Here is a 23,741-nt window from a genome sequence, read left to right on the forward strand (position 1 = left end):
CTTGTCAGTTCTCATACAAGGACCACTGCCATGAACAGGTTGTTTATGATCAGAAATCGAAAGAAAGCCTTATTTTTTCTTACTCTGAAGTCAGAAGTGATATAGCCTAGGAAAAGTTGTTCCCGGGTACACAGCTGCAGAGTCCTGGTGCTCCACTAAGAGATACAGAAACCTATGCAGAACTCAAGCCCATCTCTGATACCATGCACCAGAGTCTCCATAGATGGATGCACTAGACTTTGTTCCCTTTTTAAAGTTCTGCAAAGTTCTTGCTGTAACATTGCAAAGGATCTGATTCTGATCTCAATGACAGTGTTGTTGATCAGGAGCATCTCTTGCTCTTTCACTCTGCACACTGCTGCAGGCAACAATACTGAGAGTGAAATTACCAGACAAACGGGGGAAGAGGTGAGACGGCTGCAGCATTGTGGGGGGTGTGCAGGTGATTCAGCCATTTAAACAGCTAAAACCAGAATTCTCCAGCAACTACAGAAGGAGATGCTCCATCTCACACGGAAGATAATTGCCAGGGCTCCCAACACAAGAAGGGAAGGTCTCTGCAGCAGAAGAGATGGTACTCACAGTAGTATGTGCAGGGCCATGAGGAACACAAGTGCCAGTGTTTTCTCAGCTGAATGGAGCTGAGCTGTGTTATCTAATTCCTGAGCTATAGATTCTGAGTTGCCCAAGGGGAGGGGAATGCATTAATTACTTATGAATCAATTGATCTGCTGCTATTTCAGGAACATCTATCTAATGGCACTGTAATAGAGATGATTCCCAAACAGCAGCTCCCTCACTTAACAGAAGTCACCCCTCACCCCCTGCTCCCCGAAGAAGAGCAGGGCAAGTCCCTCCAGTACAGGGAACTTCCAGGATGTAGGGCAAGCTCCTACCAGGTACTGGCCTTGTCTGTTCTTCACCTTGTTCTTGTATCCCAGTTTATATCAGTGCAAAGCAGTTGTGAACTGTCACTACTGGGAGTCAGACTGTGTTGCACCTCTCTCACCCTGGTAAAAATGGTGAAAGCAGGTAAAAAGCAATAAAGAAATGGGTCCAGGGGCTTCTCCCCTTGGTGGGATATATTCCAGAGTGTCATCATCAAAATTACAGGGAAGGAAGGTGATCTCTCCCTCTCTTTCTACTCACATACATGGAAAAATACATCCACTTCTGGTATGGCCAGAAGCAAGGACATAGACCTTCATGTGGCAACCAGCATACATTACAGAAGTCCTCCACAGTTGCCCACTCAGTAGCATGGCAGACAGCTGCAGTACTGGGGAAAACAAATATGTGTTTTATAACCTTTTTGCAGCCCTGGACTGTTCTAATGGTTTTGGACAGACCATGCATTTGGCCCTTTGCATTTTACACTGGCAATAATATTCTGTTTCAAAATGCATAAGCCAGTTCTTTTCCCATCAGAGTCCCCTGTGGCTTCCTCCTAGTTTCATCTCCATATGACTTGCAAATGCATTAAAGCATTGAGATTAAAACTTCTTAAAAAAATTATGTAAACAAGATTCTTGGCATGCAGTAGATGACACTCTGCTCAGTAATGAGCCTGGACCACTATGACAGTATGAAATCACTCTTTCAGTTTTGTATAGACCCTCCCAAAAGCTACAGTTCAATCTGGGCAGTTGCTAGATTTCCTACAAATACCGAGCATCTCATAAAGGACAAAAGTATATATTTTTTCAGTTTATCACCCTAGACCAGATCCTCAGCAGCTGTAAGCCTGCACATGATAAAGATCAATGGCCCATTGCCAGTTTATGTCCACCACAGACTATCCACAATGGATCTGGTGGATCCTAAATGCTGGGTTCTACGTATTCTGCATAGGAAGCATACATGGATTTCTTTCTGAGACATTACCATTGAAACATTCTGGCCCTGTAAGTGACCCTTTCCAACACTGCACAGTAATCAAAGCCTCCTTCTGTAAAGGACTTGCCCCTGCTCCATTGAAACCAGTGATAAACTATTCAGCTCCTCTGGGTTGAGAATCAGGCCTAAATCAGCATGAGGAATTGAGAAATATCTGAGATGTTCTCTTGGACTACCTTACCTTGCACCTGCAAGATGCCAGGAATTGAACCATCAATTAATTAAAAGCTGTGTGAATATGGCCTGGAGATCCTAGTCTGGAAATTTAAGGCAGAAGTTTCCGTTTTGCTTGGCACTTCTTCTCTAAAAGATGCTAAAGCATTTCTGTCATTCTATGAATGTATATCTCTGCTCTGAAAGAAGTTCAGAGGCAATTTAGTTTTACAGGGGTAGCCTTCTTTTGTAGACACATTTAAGACAACAGGATTACTACTCATCAAAGTCTTTCTGTTAACTCTGTGTAACTGAAGCACAATTCTCTACCAGCATACCATTCCTATCTTCAGCTTCTCTCCTAAATAATTAAGTTCTTTGTCAGTCATCAATTCTCTCAGTGTAAGCAGGGTCAAAAGGTAACCTATGCTCAAGTGAGATTTGGGGGGTACATTTATAGGAAAGAATTTGCCTGTGATGGTCAAAATCTGCAAGGAATGCTTTCCAGTGGCTTTCTTGCTAATAACAATCTGTCAACACTTATCAAACATATATCTAATCATCTCATCTGTAGTGTCTTTATTTCAGCAAAAATTCAAACTAGATGATATTAAAGAAAACATCTAGTCTTGCACAGCTCTTTTCAGCAAAAGATATTGAAGCTTTTTATGCAGGAAGCATGTATCATTACAGCCATTTTATAAACAGGAAAATGAAAGCAGAGAGATTAAATGACTTGCTTAAGGTATTAGAGCAGATTACTGGCCAAGCCAGAAACAAACTCAAGTGCCTCGAGTGTTGCTCCAGTGCTCCGGATGACACCAGGTAAAGATCAGCTCATTCACCACTGAACACAACCATTTCCCAGCTGAAACTGTGTGTTATGAGCACTGCATACCAATGTGACATGGCAATTTAGGACAACTGTGACTTAGATGTTGTCTCTAATTTGTGTCATCCGATTCAAAATCCTGTCCCATGGTACACAGCTGGTAAACACCTGAATTCAGATTTGATCAGGACAATAACATTATCTGATTGCTAGCAAAGCCTGTTTCACCAAGTTGCTGGGGTTTCTAGTTTACTCTCATCCATCCATCAAGGCTCCCAGCAACACAACAGCTCTCAGCCAGGAACTGCATTAATCCATCCGCCTTTGGTGCTCAGTGAGCAGCAATGTTCAGAAAGCCCAGTTTGGAGAGGTAGGCAGGGGAGCAGCTGCAATGAGGGACAGCAGAGCGACCGGGCAAGCAGTTAGCAGACATATAGCAGCTGTGGCTTCAGTCTAGGGAAGTGCTGCAGCTGCACACCAGTTAGGTCCTGAGAGGTAGCAAAGCACTGATTAGAGGGACTGAGGCAGAGGCTGAGAATAGCCATGGTTTGGGGCAAAGACAGAAGCTACAGAGCTGGTGGCAAGGAGTGAAAAGAAAGGGCTGGCCTTGATCTCGGTGCTGTCTGAAGTGCCCCTGTAGGAAAGCATCAGGATTAGAGGGTTAATAAAAGCACTGTGCCTTGTGGCCTACAGCTGCTGACTGAATTGATCCAGCTTTGCCCAAAGTGACTTGCTGTGCAAGCACAAGGCATGCATGAAACATTGGTTCAACACTGCCCTAAAAGGCAGCATGCCAATTATTGTATCTAGTGACAGCCACGGCAGCAGCTCTTGTTCAAGAGGAGCAATGGCTGAAGGGGAAGCAAAGGAACTCATCACTGGGGATCTAAATGAATCTGAATTGCATTTGCATTTCATTTAGATTTAATAAGATAGTTATTGTTTGTTAATTACGTGCCAATTGATTACTGCAGCAACATATTTATTGAAGAGGAATAATTCAGCTGAAGATGCATATCCTACTCATCTAAATTGAATTAAACAGATTCAAAGCGATGTAGCATCATGGAGCATACATCTCCAGTTTGATACATGCACTTTGGAAAAACTTCTACAGTCTGGAAGAAAAGCTGCTCTGTTCCACAGCAACCTGTGCCCAGGAGAAAGTATGACCTATGAAGGATTTGTGTGTAAGATGCTGGAAGCCTATGTATGAGCCTGCAGACCCTGAAAGCCACAAAGCTATGCTCTGCGAGGAGTCCTGGTAGCGCCGTACAAAAACTTTTGCCAAGAAGAGACGTGCACACAAACACAAACATGCAAGTATACAAGTAAATGGAAAAATACACAGAAACTCACTTCCAAAACTGGAAGCTGAAATCATGAGAGCCATTGTTCCCATCCCATCCATCTTCCCAGTAAAAAGCAAGTTCTCACTTCTGCAAGACTCCACAGAGAGCTGAAAAAGGAGGAGGTCTGGCAAAGGTCACCCCTACAAAAGGTGAAGGAAAGGCAGAGTTCGCAGCTTGTGCCAGTTCTGGAAAGGAGATGTGGGGTATGTGGGGATGGGGGAAAATTAAATCCCATTTGATGAATATGAGAAACTAAATGATCCTCTTCATGATGGTCTTCGCACACAAGCAGCTGCAAATCAGAGGACTGCTCCAGCCGGGAAATGTCAATTGTATGGAAATGTCATCTTCATTGCAGAGCTCTCCTGGGGCTGCTGGAAACTGCAACTCAACTGCATTAATTTCCATCCCTCTTTCTCTGTCTCACTTTCTCTTTTATTTTTCAATCTTTTAACCTTTATAAAAAAATTAAAAAACAACCATCTTTTCTGCATTCAGTAAAATTTTGTAGCTATAATTGTGCAGAAAGGTTAAAGAGTTTCAATTAGAAAGGTCACTCCAGGATCATTGTGCAGCTGGATTCACATGCTGTCTGCCGTTTAGAAAGTTAAAGATAGCACTGAATAGCTTCGTGTGACAGGGCTGACACCCCCAGCTTTTTCCGTCCCACCAAAAATAAACTTTCAGTCCTTACTTTTCAAATAGTGCAAAGGCTCACAGATCTCAGGAGATTTTCAACTGGGAAAATGGTAGCTTGAGTTCAAATTGAAGACCAGATCAAGAGGAAGAAAATATGTATACAGCCAAAGACAATTCCTAAAGGGAGGCCACTGCACTCTTGGAGGGGAGTGTCTCCAAACTGAGGAAACTGGCAATCTGGAGCTCATGACACCTCCAAAGCACCCACAGCATGAGACAGAGTTCACATGTAGACCTATCTAACCTCGCTGTCTAGACTCCCATTTCCCAGTTCCTGCGTTCTCCAATTCCTGGCCCCTACCCTAGCTAAACTCGAACTTGTTTCATAGGAAAATAGATTAATGTATTCTCTAGTGTTGAAAAGAGGGAGGAACAACAAGGTGCACAGCGGGGACAAGCGTATGGCTGGTCAGGAGAGAGGGATTACGTGAATTACAATTGATTTTTCACCGTTAATGAACCATGAAGTGCTTGTGATTGCATCTTGAAGAGATTTATAATTATTCATCGAATCTCAGAAGATAATTAAACTTCATTAAACACAGACATGACAAGTTTGCATAGTAAAGAATAAACCCCAGAGCAGGTTCCTGACAGAAGAGGGAGATACAGTATTGGGAGATGATAAGGAGAATGAGGGGAAATAAAAGCGGGGCTCTTCACTAAAAACAGGTTTTGTCCAAACAAGAAATTGCTGGCCTTGATGTGTTTTTTCACCTCTTTTTCCTTTGTTTTTAAGGGTTCTTTCCTTTTCTTTCACACATCATAATCACACCACTGCTTTTGCCTGACATTAAGAGTGCCTTATATAATACACTTACCTATTCTGCAGCGGTTGCTGTGTGAAAATGTTCTAGTGTTTTAGAGCCAGTGGGGACAGGTCTTTTTGCATGTTTACCAAAGTGGCTGTGATGTACAAAGCAAGGGGAGGCAGTAGCAGGGAGATGCAGTTCATCACCACATGGATCACAATTCCCAAACAGTTCAGCATTTGAGAGATCAAGGGAGTACTTACCTCTTTCAAATAGTCTGGCCTTAGTTTGCGACCATGTGAAAATTTAGCCCAGGTAGTCCATATTCTAGAGATTTATTAGGCTATAATGGGACACATACTACAGGCTATATGGTATGTTCAATACTGGTGTAAATTATGCCCTAGATGGACACAAAGCATTTGAGACCAGATAAGCAGGATCTAAGAATATTTCAGAAAAGAAACTTATTCATTAAAGAAGGAACCCACTGGAGAAAGAAAAAGCTAACAATAATGTGCACTGCTGAGGATCAAAGGAATCTTGGCCTGCTGGTAGTGGTAACCAAAGCCATTAATCCAGAATAGCATTTGTTCAAAATTTTATTACTGTGCTCTTGGAGCTGTCAGTGATTACAGTGCCCCAACTCAGGTAAACAGCTGCATCTACAAATGCAGTCAAAGTAACCACTTATTGGAGTACTCTGTCTTCTGCTCCTACAAGGTATGCTGTTGGTAAGCCAAAAACCCCTGCTGTCTTGGCTTAAGGTGATCTCGCTGCCTTTTGCATTTACACCGAATTTCCTGAGATACACAGAATGAAGGACACGTCCACCTTATGTTTTCTCCAACCCCTTTTATAACATAAATTACCTGATCTGCCAAGGGTCATCCAGCATCAAGCTCAGCCAAACACAAGACTTTTGGGACACCAGTACTACTGCAGAGCCAGTGGTTAGTGCTTACAAAGCAAGAACGGGGTGTATTTCCAGAAGTCAGCCTAGAGAAAAGGACAGAAATCTCAGACTTGCCCAGTATACTTTTTCTTCCTCTCAGAGGGCTCTCTTTTCATCATTGCCCTCCTAGAACTGAACATCAAGAGTTTTCATTCCTGAGGCAATCTGATTTTATTAAGAATTGGAAATGTTGACATGAAGTTAAAAGGACCCAGAGAAGATGCTTCTCCCACCAGGCTGACATAACTTTGCTGAGCACACATGCTCTGCAGAGCACAGTGCACAGGGGATGAGACAATGCAGTTTGCACTATATATCTAGCGTGAACATCTCTTTCGCATCCACACCCAGGGGAACAACTGAGCCCTACAGCTACGTCTCTCTCATCTCTCCTTCATTTTCTATTCCTGCCTGACATAACACCTCCTCTTTCCCTTGCCTCAGATAGATTTTAGAAATACAGGTCTTCCCTATCATAGTGTAACTTAAATCAAACTGTTGTAGCTGCATTTCACTACAGTAACATTGCCAGAGATGCACAGTATATACAGACCAGCACAGTAATAGGTATAGACAACATGAAGGATAAACAGGCAGACACACAAGTGGAAATTAATCAGCTGAGAACTGTTACTTATTTTCTCCCCTAGACAAAGTCTTTGTACAAAGCCTGGAGTCTCTGGCACAAAGAGAAGGATTCAGGTCTATCAGGCCTGATTTCTAATTGGTGCAGTTTAGTGAAAACTCCTTCATATAACTCCATCAGTTTAATCATTCTGTGAGCCAGTTAAGCTAAACTGATGTAATAGAGGAGCAAACAAGTCTTGCTGTATATACCCAGAGTACTCGCTCCAATTTAACTGAATGAATTTAAAATCAGTTTCAGAAAATTGCAGTTTCAGAATCAGTTTCAAAGCTTGTAGAGGGATTTCCGGTCCTTTCAGAGAAGAGAAAGGCTGAAGGGAGACTGTCTCCACCCAAGACCCTTTCTGTCTTCTTTTGCAATGAATCACACATCCCAGCTTTGCAATGAATGAGATTTCCGAAGGCAGCGTTTACTCTGGCTCTCACCCCCGTGCTGTAGCACCATGTGTTTTACAGCATTGTCAAACATAATGATTCCTACCCTGGAGAGAAATTGGGTCCCGTTTTATATTTTATTGCCTCAGAAAGGACATTTTTTACTTTCCACAGTCCACAGTTGGCAGCAACAGCCCCATAAATCTTGCCAAATGCTTTTTGTTGATATATTGTCCAGCAAGAAGTCTGTGAGGCTGGGGCCAGCATGGAGTAAACAAGTTAATGGCCTCCTGATCCATGTCCGAAGAGGGAGAGCAGCAGGGATAAGGAGTGCTGCAAAGTCACAGCAGGCAAGGTCCAGCAGCGGGTGGGTGAGCTAAGAGACCACCGGGAGTCTGTTTCCCATGCTTCATCCAGAATAACATGCAAGTTGCAATGCTTCCTGGCCCCCATGAAAGGGGACCTTACACCAGAAAGCTCACCTAGCTGTGGTGCCAGCTTACTCTGCCAGTCCTCGTGTTTGCTGCAAGAGCTCTTGCTGGTTCTGACAGGGCATGATTGTGGGGAAGCCTGCAGGAGCCCCAGTGCATGCCCGCAGATCTCATGGAAACCAGCATAAAGGAAAATTGGAAGGAAGGGAAAAGCAATAACATACTTGTGCTGGTGAATGCATCTGCATAGAAGCCGATTTCACAGCTGAAGGGACAGAATGCACTGGAGTGCACAGTATGAGCATAGAGGAATGAATACAGCGGAGACACAACTCCCTGTTCATAGGGAGCAGGCTTGGTGCAGTTGCTGTGCATGCTGCCTGGTAGGAGCGGAAGCACATATGAGATTGTTAGACGTAACTGTGTTGGACATGGTTGTAAGCAGTCCCTATAAAGCAGATGAACATGTTCATAGATGCAAGAGCATGTTTTGGTACATGTGTTTCTAAATTTAAGTGGACAGTGCTGGAAGGGAAGGTGCTTGTTCTTGCCTTATGGGAGTACCGAAGATGTGTATTGTATGTGCGTTAGTTGGTCCAGGGGGTAGGGGTGTATTGTAGGTGACATGCCCTAGTTGTGTATTAGCACATGTACATACTGATACACACAGATGCCCTTGAGCCAAGCCCTAATTTCTAATAGACTTGTCCTTTGCAGGTGATGACAGAGCCTCTGCCTGAGAAAAAGAGATGTTCAGCTTGATTCCTCTGGGCAGCTAATGAGCCGCTTCCCTCCTCTCCGTCTTTGTCCCTGTGCTCCTCCCTGAGCTCCAACAGCACTTCGCGTGTAATGAAGAGATAATGCCATAATGACTTGATATGTTACACTGAGCCCAGTCATAATGCCTTGGAACAACTAACCGCCACTGTGCAAGGACTCTAGCAACTCAGCTGCTCGTGTCCAGTTAATGCAAAGCCCTGTATGCCTCTCTAGGCACAGGACCCATTCAGTGGACCTTCGTCATGCAAAACAGAACCAAATATTGCAGTGCCAGATGTCCCAAGCTTTACTGCCCCACACTTTTATCCCAGCTGTGGGGCAGGAATGCAGTCCTACAGACACAACCTGTACCAGTCACTATGTTGGCTGTGATTCCTTATGAGCTGAAAATTCTCTTGAGGCCTCAAGAATAAAAATACTGCTAACCCTGGCTGGAAGCATAATGAACAGGAAGAAAGATTGATTGCTATGGTTCTAATTAAGTGAGAGGCTTTGATAGCTTCATAAGCTGCAAGAGCCAAACCAGAGTCCTGATGTGGAATTAGAGTGGCACAGCCTCCCTCCCTGCACCCCGCCACCTTCTCCTGTTAGGGACAGCACCTTAGGATTCTGAGCACGCAGCTGCCCTGCTCCAGGCTTTATAGGCTACAAGTCATTTTAAGGGGAAATGGAAGAAATGAGCTTCCCACAGATGAGCATGATAGAAGGCTCAGGAACTGGCTACATGTGCGAAGGAGCAGCAATTGGCAAGCTGCCTCCCACCCTGTGCCTCACCTCCCACCCTGTGCCTCACCTGATTATAAGGTGTCTCTCCACATTAAGCATAGCATTGCATCCATTTATAGTCTGTGAACAGTGTTTCATATCCAGGGCAGGAGGGCGTGGGGAGTGGGGGCGGGAGAAGGAGGGAATAATTATCCACCAAGGACTTGAATCCAATGAGATTTACACCCTTCCTCAGCCATAAACATTGCTGAGAGCTCTAGAGATAAACACACTTGCTCAGCAGAGGCAAATGCTGCCTGCCAGCCTACAGATGCTCAGCCTCCCCTGCATGCCAGTTCCCTAAGCGTAACCCAATTCTCAAAGGGGATGCAGCTCTCTCCATCCCACTCCTCTCCCATTTGCACACAGAAGTGATGTCTTCCTTGGATATCTCTTTCACAGTATGAGTGGTGTCCCCGAGGGGGCCAAGACACATTTTTTTCCCCTTAGTGTAGCTAATTGAGGCTAGTGCTTTGCCTGCCAGCCACCTCCATTTTGCAGCACAGCCAAACCAATATGTTCCCACATGATGGAATAGGACACCACACCATCCCTCTCCCCCAGCTCCTCCTCTCAGCCCAGCTTGCCACATGTTGTCACTACTTGTGACAACAGAAAACCAGGATCCTCACATACATGTCGAAAGAAGACATTTCCAGGCAGCTTGGCAAAGATCTCAAAGATGATCACAGCAACCTCCTTTATGACCCTCTCTGCCCTCTCCCCCAGGTCCAATGTTCTGGCTCCAGTAATGCACAGCCCTTTCAGTAAACACTGTCTTGTAAGCTGTAACCCATATTTTTCCTACAGCTCGTGGGAAATGCATGGGTCATGGGAACCAAAATTTGTGCCAGCCCTTGAGCTTGCACTGAACTCAGGATAAACTCAAGACAGACAGAGCCTTTCCTATCCCTCTGAGTTTGCACTCAGCCTCACACTGCCCTTAATGCACCTTGTCCTCCTCCTCTGCTTCAATCCCACCCAGAAATAGAAAACTCCTCAGCCCATCTCACCCTTATCTCTTAGCACACAATTCCTTTTCCTCAGATTTGTCCACAGCTACTGCCCTCTATTCCACTATAACATTTTAACCTACTATTTTGAGTATGTGCATGTTATATGTTTTTTCTTCTTAGAAGTGATTCAAGAAATAACCAGGAGTGTCCTCCTACTTTACAAGTTCCATGAGAGGTGATAGCTCCTCACAATGAGGTGGGGAACAGAGGAAACGAGAACTTCTTGATCCTGCTCCTAGCTCTAGCACTAGCATTTTCTGTATATCTAGCTACTTCCTAGGGCTGCCTCAGTTTCCCCACTGTGACTGCCTCACAGAGACACTGTGAGAATAGGTCATCTGACATATATAAAAAACTGATCTCTTCAGATGAGAGGAGCTAGACAAGGGCACAATCATATTGTGACATGATGCCTTTGAGCTTCCTAGTAACCAGACAACGGCTCAACTAGCAAGATCCTATTGTAACTGATGTCTGAGCCAGACCAGAGGATTCGCCTGTATCATCTTAACTGCACAGTGCCTATCCCCTGGTGTGTTTGCAGTACATTCCCTTAACCAGGATGTCTGACCCCAGCACAACCGCACTTCAATCTTTGTCCATCACACATTGTTGGCCTTGAAACTCAGAGCACCAGGGGTGACAGACATATCCGGAGAGTGACAGACTGCCAGAGTCAGCAGAATGCAGCCAGTTGCCATGGAAATTCAAGCCCCCTTTTCAAGCATCTGTGCAGCTCAGGGGAACGTGGCCAGCTCCCACTGTGAAAAATCTTTGTAAAGAGTCCCGTGGAGAGTTGGTTTTGTATCCCACAATTGCTCTTTGCTCCCTAGCCCAATTACATGTTCTAGCAGGAAACGATGGACCACAGCTTGGCTCAGGATGTATGACGTCAAGGTGCATTGTCTAACAGATGAGCCTGCAACCAAGGACACGATTTGCAAGTACAAAAACTCTGCAGGAAAATTTCAGATTTTTTTTTAAATATGGGAAGACATCAATTTTTACTGCTATGCCACAGGGCAACACCAGGTGATGCCACTCAAAAGTATGCTTTTGGGAGATCTGCTTATCTGAACGTGCATAATAAGTTAGATCTTGGAGGCTTATTTATTTGTCCACTACATTGATAGGCTTTTTTTAGATGTTGACAAAGGCATTGTCATAGGTGTGACACGCAAATAAATAAGTAAAATAAACCCAAACACCAGGACAGAGGGGTGCTGATGGAAAATTCCAGCAAACAAACCAACATTTTTGGCTACAGCATATTTTGTAACTGCAGAGAATGCAAGCAGAGCGTGAGAGTTATCAACTATTTCTCTATCATTTCCAAGCTTCTGGCATCACCACTTACACACATATGGGCAGTATTACACAGTATTATGACCAAGAATATTTCTTTACATGCACAAGTTCATGATATTGCTTACCAGCTGTGTATACTGCATATACATTGTCATGTGCTCAAAGACAAACGTGCATGCCACTGTGTCTATATATGCACATGTGGTACTCATCAGGGTACAGACACGATGCTTGTGAAAGGAGATTATGTTCCCTTCAAAGGTGTAGTCACTTACGAAAAAGTTTTGTCAAGCCTAATTACCTGCACTGTTTTCCCCATTAAATGACTTTGCATCTCCAAGCTTACTTTCCCAATTGCATTGATCCTTTTGGTTCTTATGAAATAACAGGTATTTAAGTGAGGCTGCTGCTGGTGGAGGCTCCTGCTGTAGGAGCCAGGTAATGAGCACTAGGAGCGTGCTTGGGCTTTCAAAGCTCCAGACAGCTTCATTAGCCAAACAAAGGCCACACGTCCAAAGCTGTACAAAGAGGCAGGGGGTGTGATGTAGAAGAGCTCTAACCTGAGACTGAAGGCAACAGTTCTTCCTTACATTATTGTATATGCGGTCCTCTGGGAGTGGTCAGTTGTTCAAGGAGTTGTGATAATAAGCTCTCCAAGGATGCCTGCTTTGTGATGTCCAAAGCACAGGCATTTGAGATCCTCCCCCAACAAAAGCCCATGACAAAACACCCTCAAGACTTTCCCTTTCAGGCTTCATTCCAGAAGCTCTGAAAGACACTTAAAAGTCTAGTTCAACATGCCTGGTTTCTCATGCAGTTTCTTACACCACAGATAAGCAACTGTCAAATGCTGCTGTAAAGGATGACTGATGCCTTGTCATCATCAGTGGCCCAAACCCTCCACAAAGGGCACTGCACCCAAGAGATACACCACTATTTGTTGAGGATACACCCTGAAATCCACGGTTTATGCTATAAAATTCCCCTGCCTAGCAGTTTGAAAAGTTCCTTCTAAACTTAGCCATGGAAATCTCTCACAATCCAAACAGCCTCCCCAGAGAAGAAAGAGATTTACTTCCTGCTTGTCTTTCTTGAAGTCTTTTTCCAGTGAACTTCAATGACGATAAACATGACAGGCACTGTAAAACCCAGCAAGTGCACTATTTCTTTTCCTCTTCCCACCATTGCCAGTGTAAATATCACCCTGAGTCCTGGGGGCTAAGTGCCAAGTTAAAATAATGCTCTCTTTGGGCTGGGGATCTGGGTTCTCCAGAGATTACAAGAAGTCTATGGTGGTGGGTGAGAAGGAGGGAGGGGAGGGAGTTAGATCCAGGGACACCAACAGGAAATATTTTCACACTACATATCACACACCCTCCCATGGATTCCAGTGAACAGTTATTATGATGCACCTTAGAAGGTCACTATAAAGACAGATCATCCCATTCCACTCTCTTGAACATCTCTGTATCTCTCAAGGCTGTATACTGGGGGAAACTTTGCTTGCTCTTCCTTGCCTCAGTCCCACCCCTCTCTGCTGCAGTGCTTTTCTGCGTAATCCCAGGGGAAATAATTCTGGAAAAGAGGCCAGAAATTTAATCAAAAGCTGCATCAGTGAACAATTTGTCTCACTGGGAGCCAGGATGAGACTTGGGCACATGAGAACGGAGGCACGGAGCTGAGGGACAAGCAGCACTAAGGGGAGTGCTCAGGATTCATGTGCAAGTCTCAGCCCTGTGCACACAGCATTTTTAACAGGCCTGCTGTTGGGTGGGTGAATGGAGCTCCCAAGCTTTGGCTACATGGGTGCAGTTTTTGTGCCAACACTGACTTTTGGTCTGAGCTCAACTGCAGCAGAGGGAGTGGATTCATACTGGACACCAAAGCTCTAGGAAGCCCACACCCAGACACAGTGCTAGCCTGAGATGGAAGCCAGAGAATGTCAGTTTTGACAAACAATAATTTCCATCCTGAAACCAGGTGGAAAATCAAATACCACAAAAATCCTCCTGAACCTAAATTCCTTGCCTAAAAAAATTCAAGTTGGGTCAATCAATAGGTTTCTTTGCAATAATTTTAAACCAACTCATTTTATGTCAACCTTTAAAAGATGCATTTACATTTTTTTGTAAATTACTTTCTTATTTGAAAGCATAAATTTTAAATGTAAAAAAAAAGGATTTTCAACAATTTAAAAATGTTTTTTATTAAGAAATCCTATTTGCTCCTTTTCCAGCAAATCAGAGCTTCTTTTCTGCACAGTACCACTCTGCTATGCGAAGGGATTTGGGATCTCCAAACTAGGGCTTCAAACCTCCATGCAAACCCTCCTGCAATTCTCAGACGATGTGAAACTATGCCTAGTCACTTTGTGGGCATGCAGGCAGGGTCACAATGGTTTAATCTCATAATTTTCTTCTCCCAAAGAGCTTGGAGCATGGGACTCTGCTCATAGGTTTTCATAGTTAGGGCTAAGCACCACTAAAGGACCATGCAGTCTTTCCCACCACAACACAGAAACTCCACACAAGCAGTTTCCCTCTCATGACCTTCCTGTTAGCATCCCGGACTCCAATCCAAACACCTGCATCTCCATGAAATTGCTTCAGGATTACCACGAACTCATCTCCAGCCTGATTTTCATTTTCCTCTTTTTCTCCCTGATTGTGAGGCCTTACCTGTATGACAGCTTCATTACGAGTGACCTTCAGCACTAGCTTTGTTGGGAAAGTGATTTAGAACCAAATTACTGATGTATTTCTTTCACCTCCTCCCTCTTACTGGAGGCAGCAATAGCAGCACTGGAGAGGCTGTCTGAAACAGCGCATTTTGAACACATTCAGGGAAGGGAGACAGAGCAGAAAGCCTTTTTCCACCACAGTCCAACACGAAGGGGCTAAACTGTTCTTGGAGAAATGCCAAAACAATTGTACAATGTATTTCAAGGGTACAGATAAGTCTGATTTAAACCAGCCAGGAAATGGCTCTTAAGGAATTGGGGACTCTACTGAGAACAGACGGAGGCAGCTGGAAAAAACAGGGGGCAGGTGGCTGCTTGGATGACAGGATCACTCTGGCACATGGGCAACGCAGAAGGGAGTTGGCAATATGGACCTTGTTGTTATGGGCTAGGTTAAATCTCATTGGAACCCGTGAGAAGAGCAGCTGTCTCTGATTCAGGCTAAACCAAAGAACACTTACATGTCTCTTTGTTTGGTACAAACTGAAGCAATGGAGGTGACTGTTCAAAACACAAGGACAAGGGTTGATCTGAGTTGAGCTACGACACAGAGCTGTGAGCTTTACTGTAGACTAACGGTTGAAGGGGCATTTGTGTGTGTGAGTGAAAGAGAAAGAGAAATGAGAAGATGAAGAAGAAAAAATAGCCAGAGCTGGAGCAGATCACCAAGAACAGTCAGAATAAGCAAGGGAAACCCGAAAAAAATGAGAGAGAGATGGTACAGGAGAAAAGGGTGACTGAAGAGTCCTCTGCCTCCTAAGTGGCATTAATAGCCAGAGAGAGTTAAAAGCAGAATAAGTGGGGAAGCAGGAGTGGGGAGTCCCTGCTCTCACTGGGTGAAGTCTTTTCAACCATTTATAGCATTAACATGTAACAGGGTGCACCAGCAGAAGGCCCTTGAATGAGTGTCCAAATCAAAGAGCTGAAAAACTGGACCCACTCATGAGGCTGTCATTCTCCTTCTTTTCAGCAGTGGCATCCCCATTAGCCAACACTTCCTGAGCAAGAGACAAGCACTTACAGAGGAGCACTGCTAAGATTTTCGTGCCCAAGATGCAGAACTCCAATTGACTCTCTTGGACTCTCAGTAACATGGGCAAGCAAGCAGCAGTCAGTGATCTCAGGAACAGCTTAGAGCTTTGCAGAACTGAATTCTCAGCCTGGGAACTTACAGTGCCTCATATGATCTGCTTGCTATATGATGAAGAAATAGAAGAGAATCTACATGATTCTTAATCCATCGAGACTCAGGAACAGAGGGTAGAGACACACTGAACCATTCAGGGAATGAAACTGGTAGCAGGCTGTTTCGCACAATCATTTCAGCAGAGTGACTTACCAGTTGAGAAGACTCTAATTTACAAACAGAAAACGTAAAAGGGAAGTCAAGACTGTAAGCAAAGCAGTAGCAGAAGAACCCAGTAATGAGAGGCTCACACAAGAGGTGATTGGCTGATCCATGTGGTAAAGAGCAGCACGAAGTGGCTACAGGGAAATAGCAGGAGGAGATTAACTGCTGACACTGAAGTGCTATTTCCAGATGACATTTATCTCTGCCTTGGAATTCCCAGTTGGAGAGAAGAGGTGACAACAAACAGGAGAAATTTACACTGGCCACTTTATGCAAATCTAACCTTTCTGCACCTGCCAGGTGGGGAGCATTTATTTACTTTCTGGCTGCCTGGCTAAATTGGCAGAAGGAGTGAATCCAAACAGAATACAGAGAAGGTCAAAGGAATATGGCTCTCGACTGTAATTTCAGGACCTGTTACAGGCATTGCAATTTTAATGTGGCAGTTCAGAGATATACACCCTAGGCAAATGAACTGGCCGAAGACATGTGCATGAGCCAGTGTATTCTTCCACATGAGCACTTCATCGCCCTCTGACGGGCAGACTCAGAGATGCCAATCTGTGTTGCAGTCCTTACCTGTGTCTTGCTCATAAAGGACCTCAGCAAATTCCTTTAGCTTACATATGAAGAGTGATTAATTTTGGACCAGGCAGATCTGAGTTCAATTGCCTTTGTCACTATGACTTTTCAAGATGCAAAGATGTGAAGCTGAGTAGTAACTGTGAGATGTCTGGGGGTGAATTTGTCACAATTTTATATAGAACGATAGAACTTATATATATACTATCAAATTAACGAGTTCATACTGCACTCCAACAAGTGAAAACAAATTCCTGCCACCCCAGAATAAGACTGCCTTTTTTTTGCATGCTAAATAATATCTGTTTGCAGTATATAGTCATATTCAGCTTTTTACATTACAAAGTCTCTTTTTGTCCATGTAAATAAAATGCAGGCATCCCTTCAGTAGAAAACAGCCCAAGAGCCCTTGGTACAAAAGACCAGGAAAAAAGTAAAGACCCACATATCCGGCTAAAAGTATAGGGGAAGACTTCAGATGGGCTGCCAGTGCCTTCACACTGTCTTGAACCATGGTCACAACAAAAGAAATTAAAAACAGTGCCCTAAAAGTAAAAATGCCCTGAGATGTCTGGTCTTCCAGGTCAAGAAGGCAGTTGCACAGCCCTGCTAACAGTGTGCTCCAGATGCACTAGCTGCCTCCAAGAGCCTGCTAGGGCACTGCTTCAGTCTAGGAAGTGTCACATTTTCCATCTCAGTTTGTATTAGCCCACATGGCATCTTCCAAAATCCCACTGGCACTAGCACTAGTCAGCATAAAGCCTGATTTTTCAAACATGACTAACAATTCAGGATCCTACTGACAAGTGCCTTCAAGGTATTCGTTTCTAGAAAGTACTCAGATCTCCCTGCCTCTTTATGTTATCAGTGTCTGAGCACCCAAGATCACTAGATACGTATGGGCAAGAGGGCTGCTGGCAGCCAGCATTTTTTACAACTTCTTTAAGTCCCTTGAATTCAAATCTAAGTCAGACACTTTATAACTCCTTATATTGGCTTATCAAACAGGATACTTTTATAAATAAGGGCTCTCTCTTGCTTTCCGGCTTCTGAGTCTTTAGGTCGCACCTGGGTCAAATGTTCAAGCTTTTCACTGCAACTGTGAAAGACAGGAATTTACTTCTGAACACAACAAAATATCTTGTGGCATCTTGTTCCTCTAGGATCTCCAGGGTTGAAAAAAGAAGATGAAATAATGCTAAGTTCACAGTAAATACCATGGAATTGGGCAACATTTGAGCAAAATCTGTGGTTCCTCAACTGATTCCCCATATCACACGGCAACATTAGGACCAAACCAATTGGTGTTACACTTAAGGGCCTTGTGCAGATAAAGCCAACAGGTTCCCAACACTGTCTCCTACAAACTCCAGGTTTCTTTCAGCATCTGTCATCCAGCCCAATTTTGCTTAGCATGCAAGAACTGACAACAGCCTGAGGTGATCTGGCTGCAGGGCATGCCAGGGGTGTATTTCTGAACCAGGCATGCCCTCACATTGCCCCTGCCCTGCATCTTTGTCTGGCTAGTTTTGTGCAAGAAGGGGAAAATAAAAAGGATTTATGAAGGGTCAGAGGGAAAAGGCAAAGAAAGAAAAATCCCATAGGATAAAAGAGATGAGAAATTCAAGGTAGTTTTAAAGCAGTTAGTGAAGTCAAGAGCCCAAGCTGACCTGAAGTCACAGCAGTAAGAAAGTAAATGGACTTTTAAGGACTTAGGCTGAGATTTTCAAAGCCTTTTCAACAACTTGGATGTTCACTTCCATTTATTTTATTGGATCGTTGCCAAGAAAATCCTGTGGGTTGCTCTGATTCTGGAGGTCTGAATTTGGAAAAGAGGAGCTAGACTTTGCTTTATTTTTTGTGGGTTTTATATATATAGATCTATATAAAGAATCAGCAAAAACAGCCAATCATTTCCTCACCATCAGAGAGCCTTAAGGGTCAAGAATTGCAGGCTACAGAGGAATCATTGCAGGGTATAAAAGGGAGTTACAAAGAGACTCCGGAACAGCAGAACGGCGGCTGACATTCATGCTCTTGTGGCTCTATTGCTTTCCTCTCCTTTTTACCATAAAATTAATAGCGTTAGATCAGATTTCCCCTAACTTACCAGAGTCACTGCAGCATTTGGTGGAAAAAATGGAGGATTATGTTGTCCTAAGAATCTTCCATCCCATCCCTTTCACATCATTATTTCATTACCTGACAATGCCTTTGTCTGCTCTGCAGTGTGAGGCTCTGGAGGCAGTATCCAGCTTCAGACACGCTGCACAGGACAGGACTGGCAGCTCCACCATGGGACTACATGCTGAGAACTGCCTGTCACATAAGTCCATAGCATTTTGTAGCATTTCTCATATTCCATAAGCTCATGGACTTCTCCCATCCCAATTCCAGACACCACAAAAAGCCCACCCATATGAGCCATGTGGGTTGTTTCCCTTTCCAGTAGGAAACAGCAGTAGTGGAAATTAGTTTCTTCTGTTTTCCAGCTCTCATGAGCTCTATGTTAAGAAGATTTGGGGCTTCAGTTCTGTCAGACTGCCCAGCAGGTAAAGAAAGCAATAAGTGGAAAGTAATTGATAGCAGCAGGTAGCTCCAATAAGTTTCTTAATCAATACAATTTATAGCAGAGTCAGCTCCAAACACTGAAGTAGGGAAGCCCAGCTTAATGTGTTTATAACCTTTCTCATTTCGTTTTGCTCATTTTTCCTTCCCTACTTCTTTCAGCAGTGTTCTTTTGAGAACTAATTTCTCCATGGACATAACAAGCTCATGCTTCCTTCACCATTATCTTACAAACTCCTTGTAAATTGAATTACCTCTATGGCAGAGGGGAACTGCCCTAGTTCTCCAGGAGAGACTGGAGCTCAGACCCATGGCCTTGTTCTTAGCAGAAAGTAATTTAATTTTTTTCTGTTATTGGACTTAAAGTGAGGATAAATGAGTGGAAAGCAAATAAAAAAGACCCCCTCCCCAAAAGAGTGATAGAGAGGAAATGGCCATTCAAACAAAGAGTTTTAATCAGTAACTGGTTCCTTAATCTCCAGAATGTGGAGATGGAAGGATGACTTTTATGATGTCAGGCGACTGTACACGGATTTCTCACACGTATCTTGTGTAGCTTTTCTTGCCTTAATTTCCCCACTCATAAACCCAGGATAAAACATATCATTCCCTCACAGTAGAGGGTTATTTACCTCACACACATTGAGATCATGCAACAGAAAGTACTCATTATTAAAAGATATACTCTCTCTGTGCTAAGAAACACCACTTGCAACTGTTCTGACAGGTGACATAAAATACATCAAGCAATTATGGCTTTCTGACAATAACCAAAGAGTGCATGAAGAAAGATGCGAGATCTTGCTAAGTTTTCCTGATGGATCCAAGTTTGAATAGTTTACTGCTCAGAACTAAACATTTCAGCTGACTATGCCAAGGACCCTTCAGACATCCTGCCAGTATTGTTATTGCATGGACACACACTCATAGTTCTGAATTCTGACGGTCTCTTCTGTCATGGCTTTTTGTGTGAGTGCGGTAATGAACACGGTAAGAGGAGCCTCAAGGAGACAGATTTGAAGGGCAGGTAGGCAAGGGTAGCTATAGGGATTATAAGGGCTTTCTAATATTTTTGCACAGTCAGTTTAGGATGTAGTAAGGAATCAGCTGACATTTTCCCGATGGCACAGCACAAAACGAACCACCATGCCATCCCAGAAACACATGTGCTATGTGTTGTATCTCCTACCTGAAAGCCACTGGAATATACAGAGGTTCTTTTCCACATCCTTCTCCAGTGATACGGGTACAGAATCTTTCTCCTTCTCAACAACTTCTGCTTCCCAATATTATTCCTGTGGAAAAAGATGAGCATCAGACTAGTTACATGGAGAAAGTGGATAAGAGGAATTTTCTCTTCTTCCTCCTTGTTAGCTGAGATGGGAAATGGAAGAGCTGATTTTCAGTTCTTTCAAAACTTTTCACAGAATCATGATCAATATTTTTCAATACACAGACAAACAAAAACATGTTTTAACCTGAAAAAGTCTGTTTTGGTAAATATAAAAAAGCTGATTATTATTCCAAATAACCAGATGGAGAATACTACAGAATCATGAAAAGTCCATATTTGTCAATTAATTACCAACATTTTTCAGGAAAGTTTTAATTAAAGGCCATTTTCCAGTGGGTAAAACCCCCACACTTTTCAGCAAAAAGCTAAAAATACTGAGAAAGAGTCTTGGGTGAAATTTTTGGCAAGACGAGTAAACCTCAGTAGAAAGTCTCTTCCATGGGAGATGTCTAATTCCGCTCCAGTGACTCAGCAGCCTCAGACATGCTTCCAAGCTGCTAGATGTTCTTCCAGGACTATTATATAAATTTTTCCTTCTTCAAGAAACTTTTTACTATATAATATGGTTTAGGAAGAAAAAAAGGTCAGAGCTTCAGTCAGTTCCAACTGAGGAATCCAAAGCAAGGACATGAGAATTTAAGGTATCAGAAACTATCACTTGTCCTCATATACAGACTAGGAAGCAGCAAGATGGCAACCTCTAAAAAGCCGGATTCCCTGCTCCTGCAGGATAGAGGTACAGTCATGGTTAGATGACTGCTTTTGAAGCTCTTTCAGAAGAGCTCATCTCAGCCTTTTTTCCCTGAGAACCATGGCCTTCTCGAGCTCACTGTGAGGAGGTTTTCTCTGTGGAGGGGACAACTTTCATGGCACAGATCTTCCTAAGGGGATAAAAAGGAGGAGCCTTCAGTGAGGACTCTAGAGAGGAGTTTAAATTCTCCCATGTGCAAAGATCCAGCCCAGAAAGGCCTAGGTGCACTCAAAGCCCCCTTGACAAGCCCTCAGGAGGATGCTGAGAAACATTTGAGCCCGTTCCCAAACCTTGAGCAGGGAGATTTTTCTTCTTTCCTGGGAGCAGTGCAGAAGTGCTATGTCAGACACAGGACAGCTGCAGAAGGTCCTGGGACCCTGCTGGGAAACTGTTCATACTTCATCCTATTCATCAAACCAGGACTCTTCAAGCAATGCCCAACTGCAGCAATGCCAGGAAGAGATACTGTATCAGGGAGACGATTTCCCTTTCTTTTTAAGACATTTTAAGCGAATGAATAATTCATTCTGAATGACTTTGAGCCGAGGCGACTCTCCATGTTACCACCCGATTATATGTTCCATAAAAAGAGATGACAGCAATTTATCTCTTTTCTCTTGCCAAGTGGGCTGGTGGGGGGATAAATATGCTGCCACCAAACTGGAGTGATAAATCATCCCTCGGAGCAACCAACGACACTTTTACTGATTTGGCATTTAGTGCTTCCCAGTGGGAGCAGTAGGGAGAGGGACATCAGCATAAGCCTTCAGGAAAGGAGGGAAGACCATGGGCAATGGAGGGCTCAGTTCCCTCTGTTCATCCCCATAGGATTACTCATTGCTGAATATCCAGCAAAGGCATCTGGGCAAAAGAGCCTTTCTCCTGAAAGCAGTGGAGTCTGCAAAGATCAGGTGCTCACACTGCTGTCTGGTGCTAAGGAAAGCAGCTATTAAGTCTTATTCTGCTTTATTATTGACTGAATAGTGGGGTTAGGCTGGAGGAGAGGAACTCTGTTAGACATTCCCCAGAATCATACTTCTTTCTTGTATAACAAGCTACATAGCACATGCCAGTTGTTCAGCTGGGAAATGGGAGTGAGAGAGATTTGTCCAGGGAATTAAAGCACAGGTTTACTCAAAGGAGAGGGGACTGCAAGTGGGTGCTGCTCTGGCTAGAGGGAAAGCCCACTGCCCTGTCCTTTATCTATGCCCACTTAGGCAAACCTGAGCCTTTCCCAAGAGGGGTTCATTAGCTCTGCCAACATGGGGCTTTTTGATGATCTGAAACCATCAAGCAGGGATCAGTTAGGGCCAAGTCTGAGAAGTGAGGGCTTCCTTTCCTAAACAACTCAATGCCCTGCTATTACTGCAGTCCAGTATGGGGATATCTCCTATGTTTATGGGCATATAGACAGCTGCTGTCAAGCTGCACCAAGCCAAAGGCAGCCAAGTGCTCGATCTTCTCGCCCACAAGCAACATATCCGGGCTATATTTTTTCTCCCCTTGCTGCAATCCCTCTGCATGCACTTCCACCTCTGCCCTCAAAACCACATATGCCTCATGCTACACCAGAAGTCCTCTGCAGCCAGATGCACCCACAAGCACTGGAGCAAATGAACATTTCCTTGTGCACATATTGTGCTGTGCGCATCCACACCTCCAGTGCCTTCACCTGCACGCTTTGTTCTGCTACCTCTGTCATCCCCACTGCTCCCAGCCTGCAAGGGGCTGATACAGCATGTAAATGTGCTACAAAGATACATCCTCCCCGCCCCCGTGCTGGCTATGGGGAACATAAAACACAGCGGAGATTGCTGCTATTTTATTATTTATGAAGCTTTGGTTATTTCGTATATAAATAATCCATGACTGCAAAGTGTTACTGGCACTGTAATTGAATATTCATGAGGTATTTTTGTTGAGAATTTTCACCATCATTTCAAAGCCAGACACAAAAATAAAAATCATCATAATAAAAATTTCATCTGTCATTTCATGGTTTCAACCTCTGAGAAACAAAATCTCTCTCTCTCCTACCCTAAGGGCTTTCTGTGCGGGGGGAACAAAACAGTAGGGTTAATCTGGAAGGCAGGTTCATGCTGCATTGGAAAGAAGCAGGAACATCCTGCATACAGCTCTGCCTGCTGTCTCTTAACATTGTCAGGATGTTTCATCTGGGGATGTATGCTGTCTGCACGGAGTACATGCAAATTCCCCCTCTCCCTCCTAGAAACATTTCTCTTTTCAGGTTTAATCCTACCCAGAACCTTGATAGAGAAGCACCCAAAGTGGGATCACTCGGCATGGAAACTGGAAGCATGTTGCTGCCACCCTGTGGAAAATGGTGGCCCCCAATTGTTGGGGACCACTCTAGAGGTTCACAAAGTTACAGCTGGTATGGTGGTTAAAGATTTGTGAGGCTGTCATTACCCTGATGAGACCCAGGGGTAAAGAAACCAGGGAATTTCCATTAAATAGTTGCAGAATTTGCAAGGA

At 43.9% G+C, this 23,741-nt stretch overlaps 1 protein-coding gene across 2 annotated transcripts in view; it reads right to left on the reverse strand.

Annotated features, from left to right (window-relative positions):
- Positions 1 to 23,741, reverse strand: part of DISP3 (dispatched RND transporter family member 3) — a 114,427-nt gene that overhangs the window by 85,051 nt on the left and 5,635 nt on the right. Inside the window, exons 2-3 of one of the 2 annotated variants that reach the window (XM_072883715.1) lie at positions 20,390 to 20,495; positions 6,557 to 6,683 (exon numbers count right to left, since the gene is read on the reverse strand). Coding sequence is in view for 1 of the 2 variants with exons in the window: in XM_072883716.1 (XP_072739817.1) it covers positions 20,390 to 20,428 (39 nt within the window). In the remaining variant the exon portion in view is untranslated. The remainder of the gene's footprint in view (positions 1 to 6,556; positions 6,684 to 20,389; positions 20,496 to 23,741) is intronic. The other variant, XM_072883716.1, reaches the window with a different exon arrangement.

This window comes from Ciconia boyciana, chromosome 19 (assembly GCF_034638445.1).
Source record: "Ciconia boyciana chromosome 19, ASM3463844v1, whole genome shotgun sequence".
In the NCBI taxonomy this organism is placed as follows: Eukaryota; Metazoa; Chordata; class Aves; order Ciconiiformes; family Ciconiidae; genus Ciconia; species Ciconia boyciana.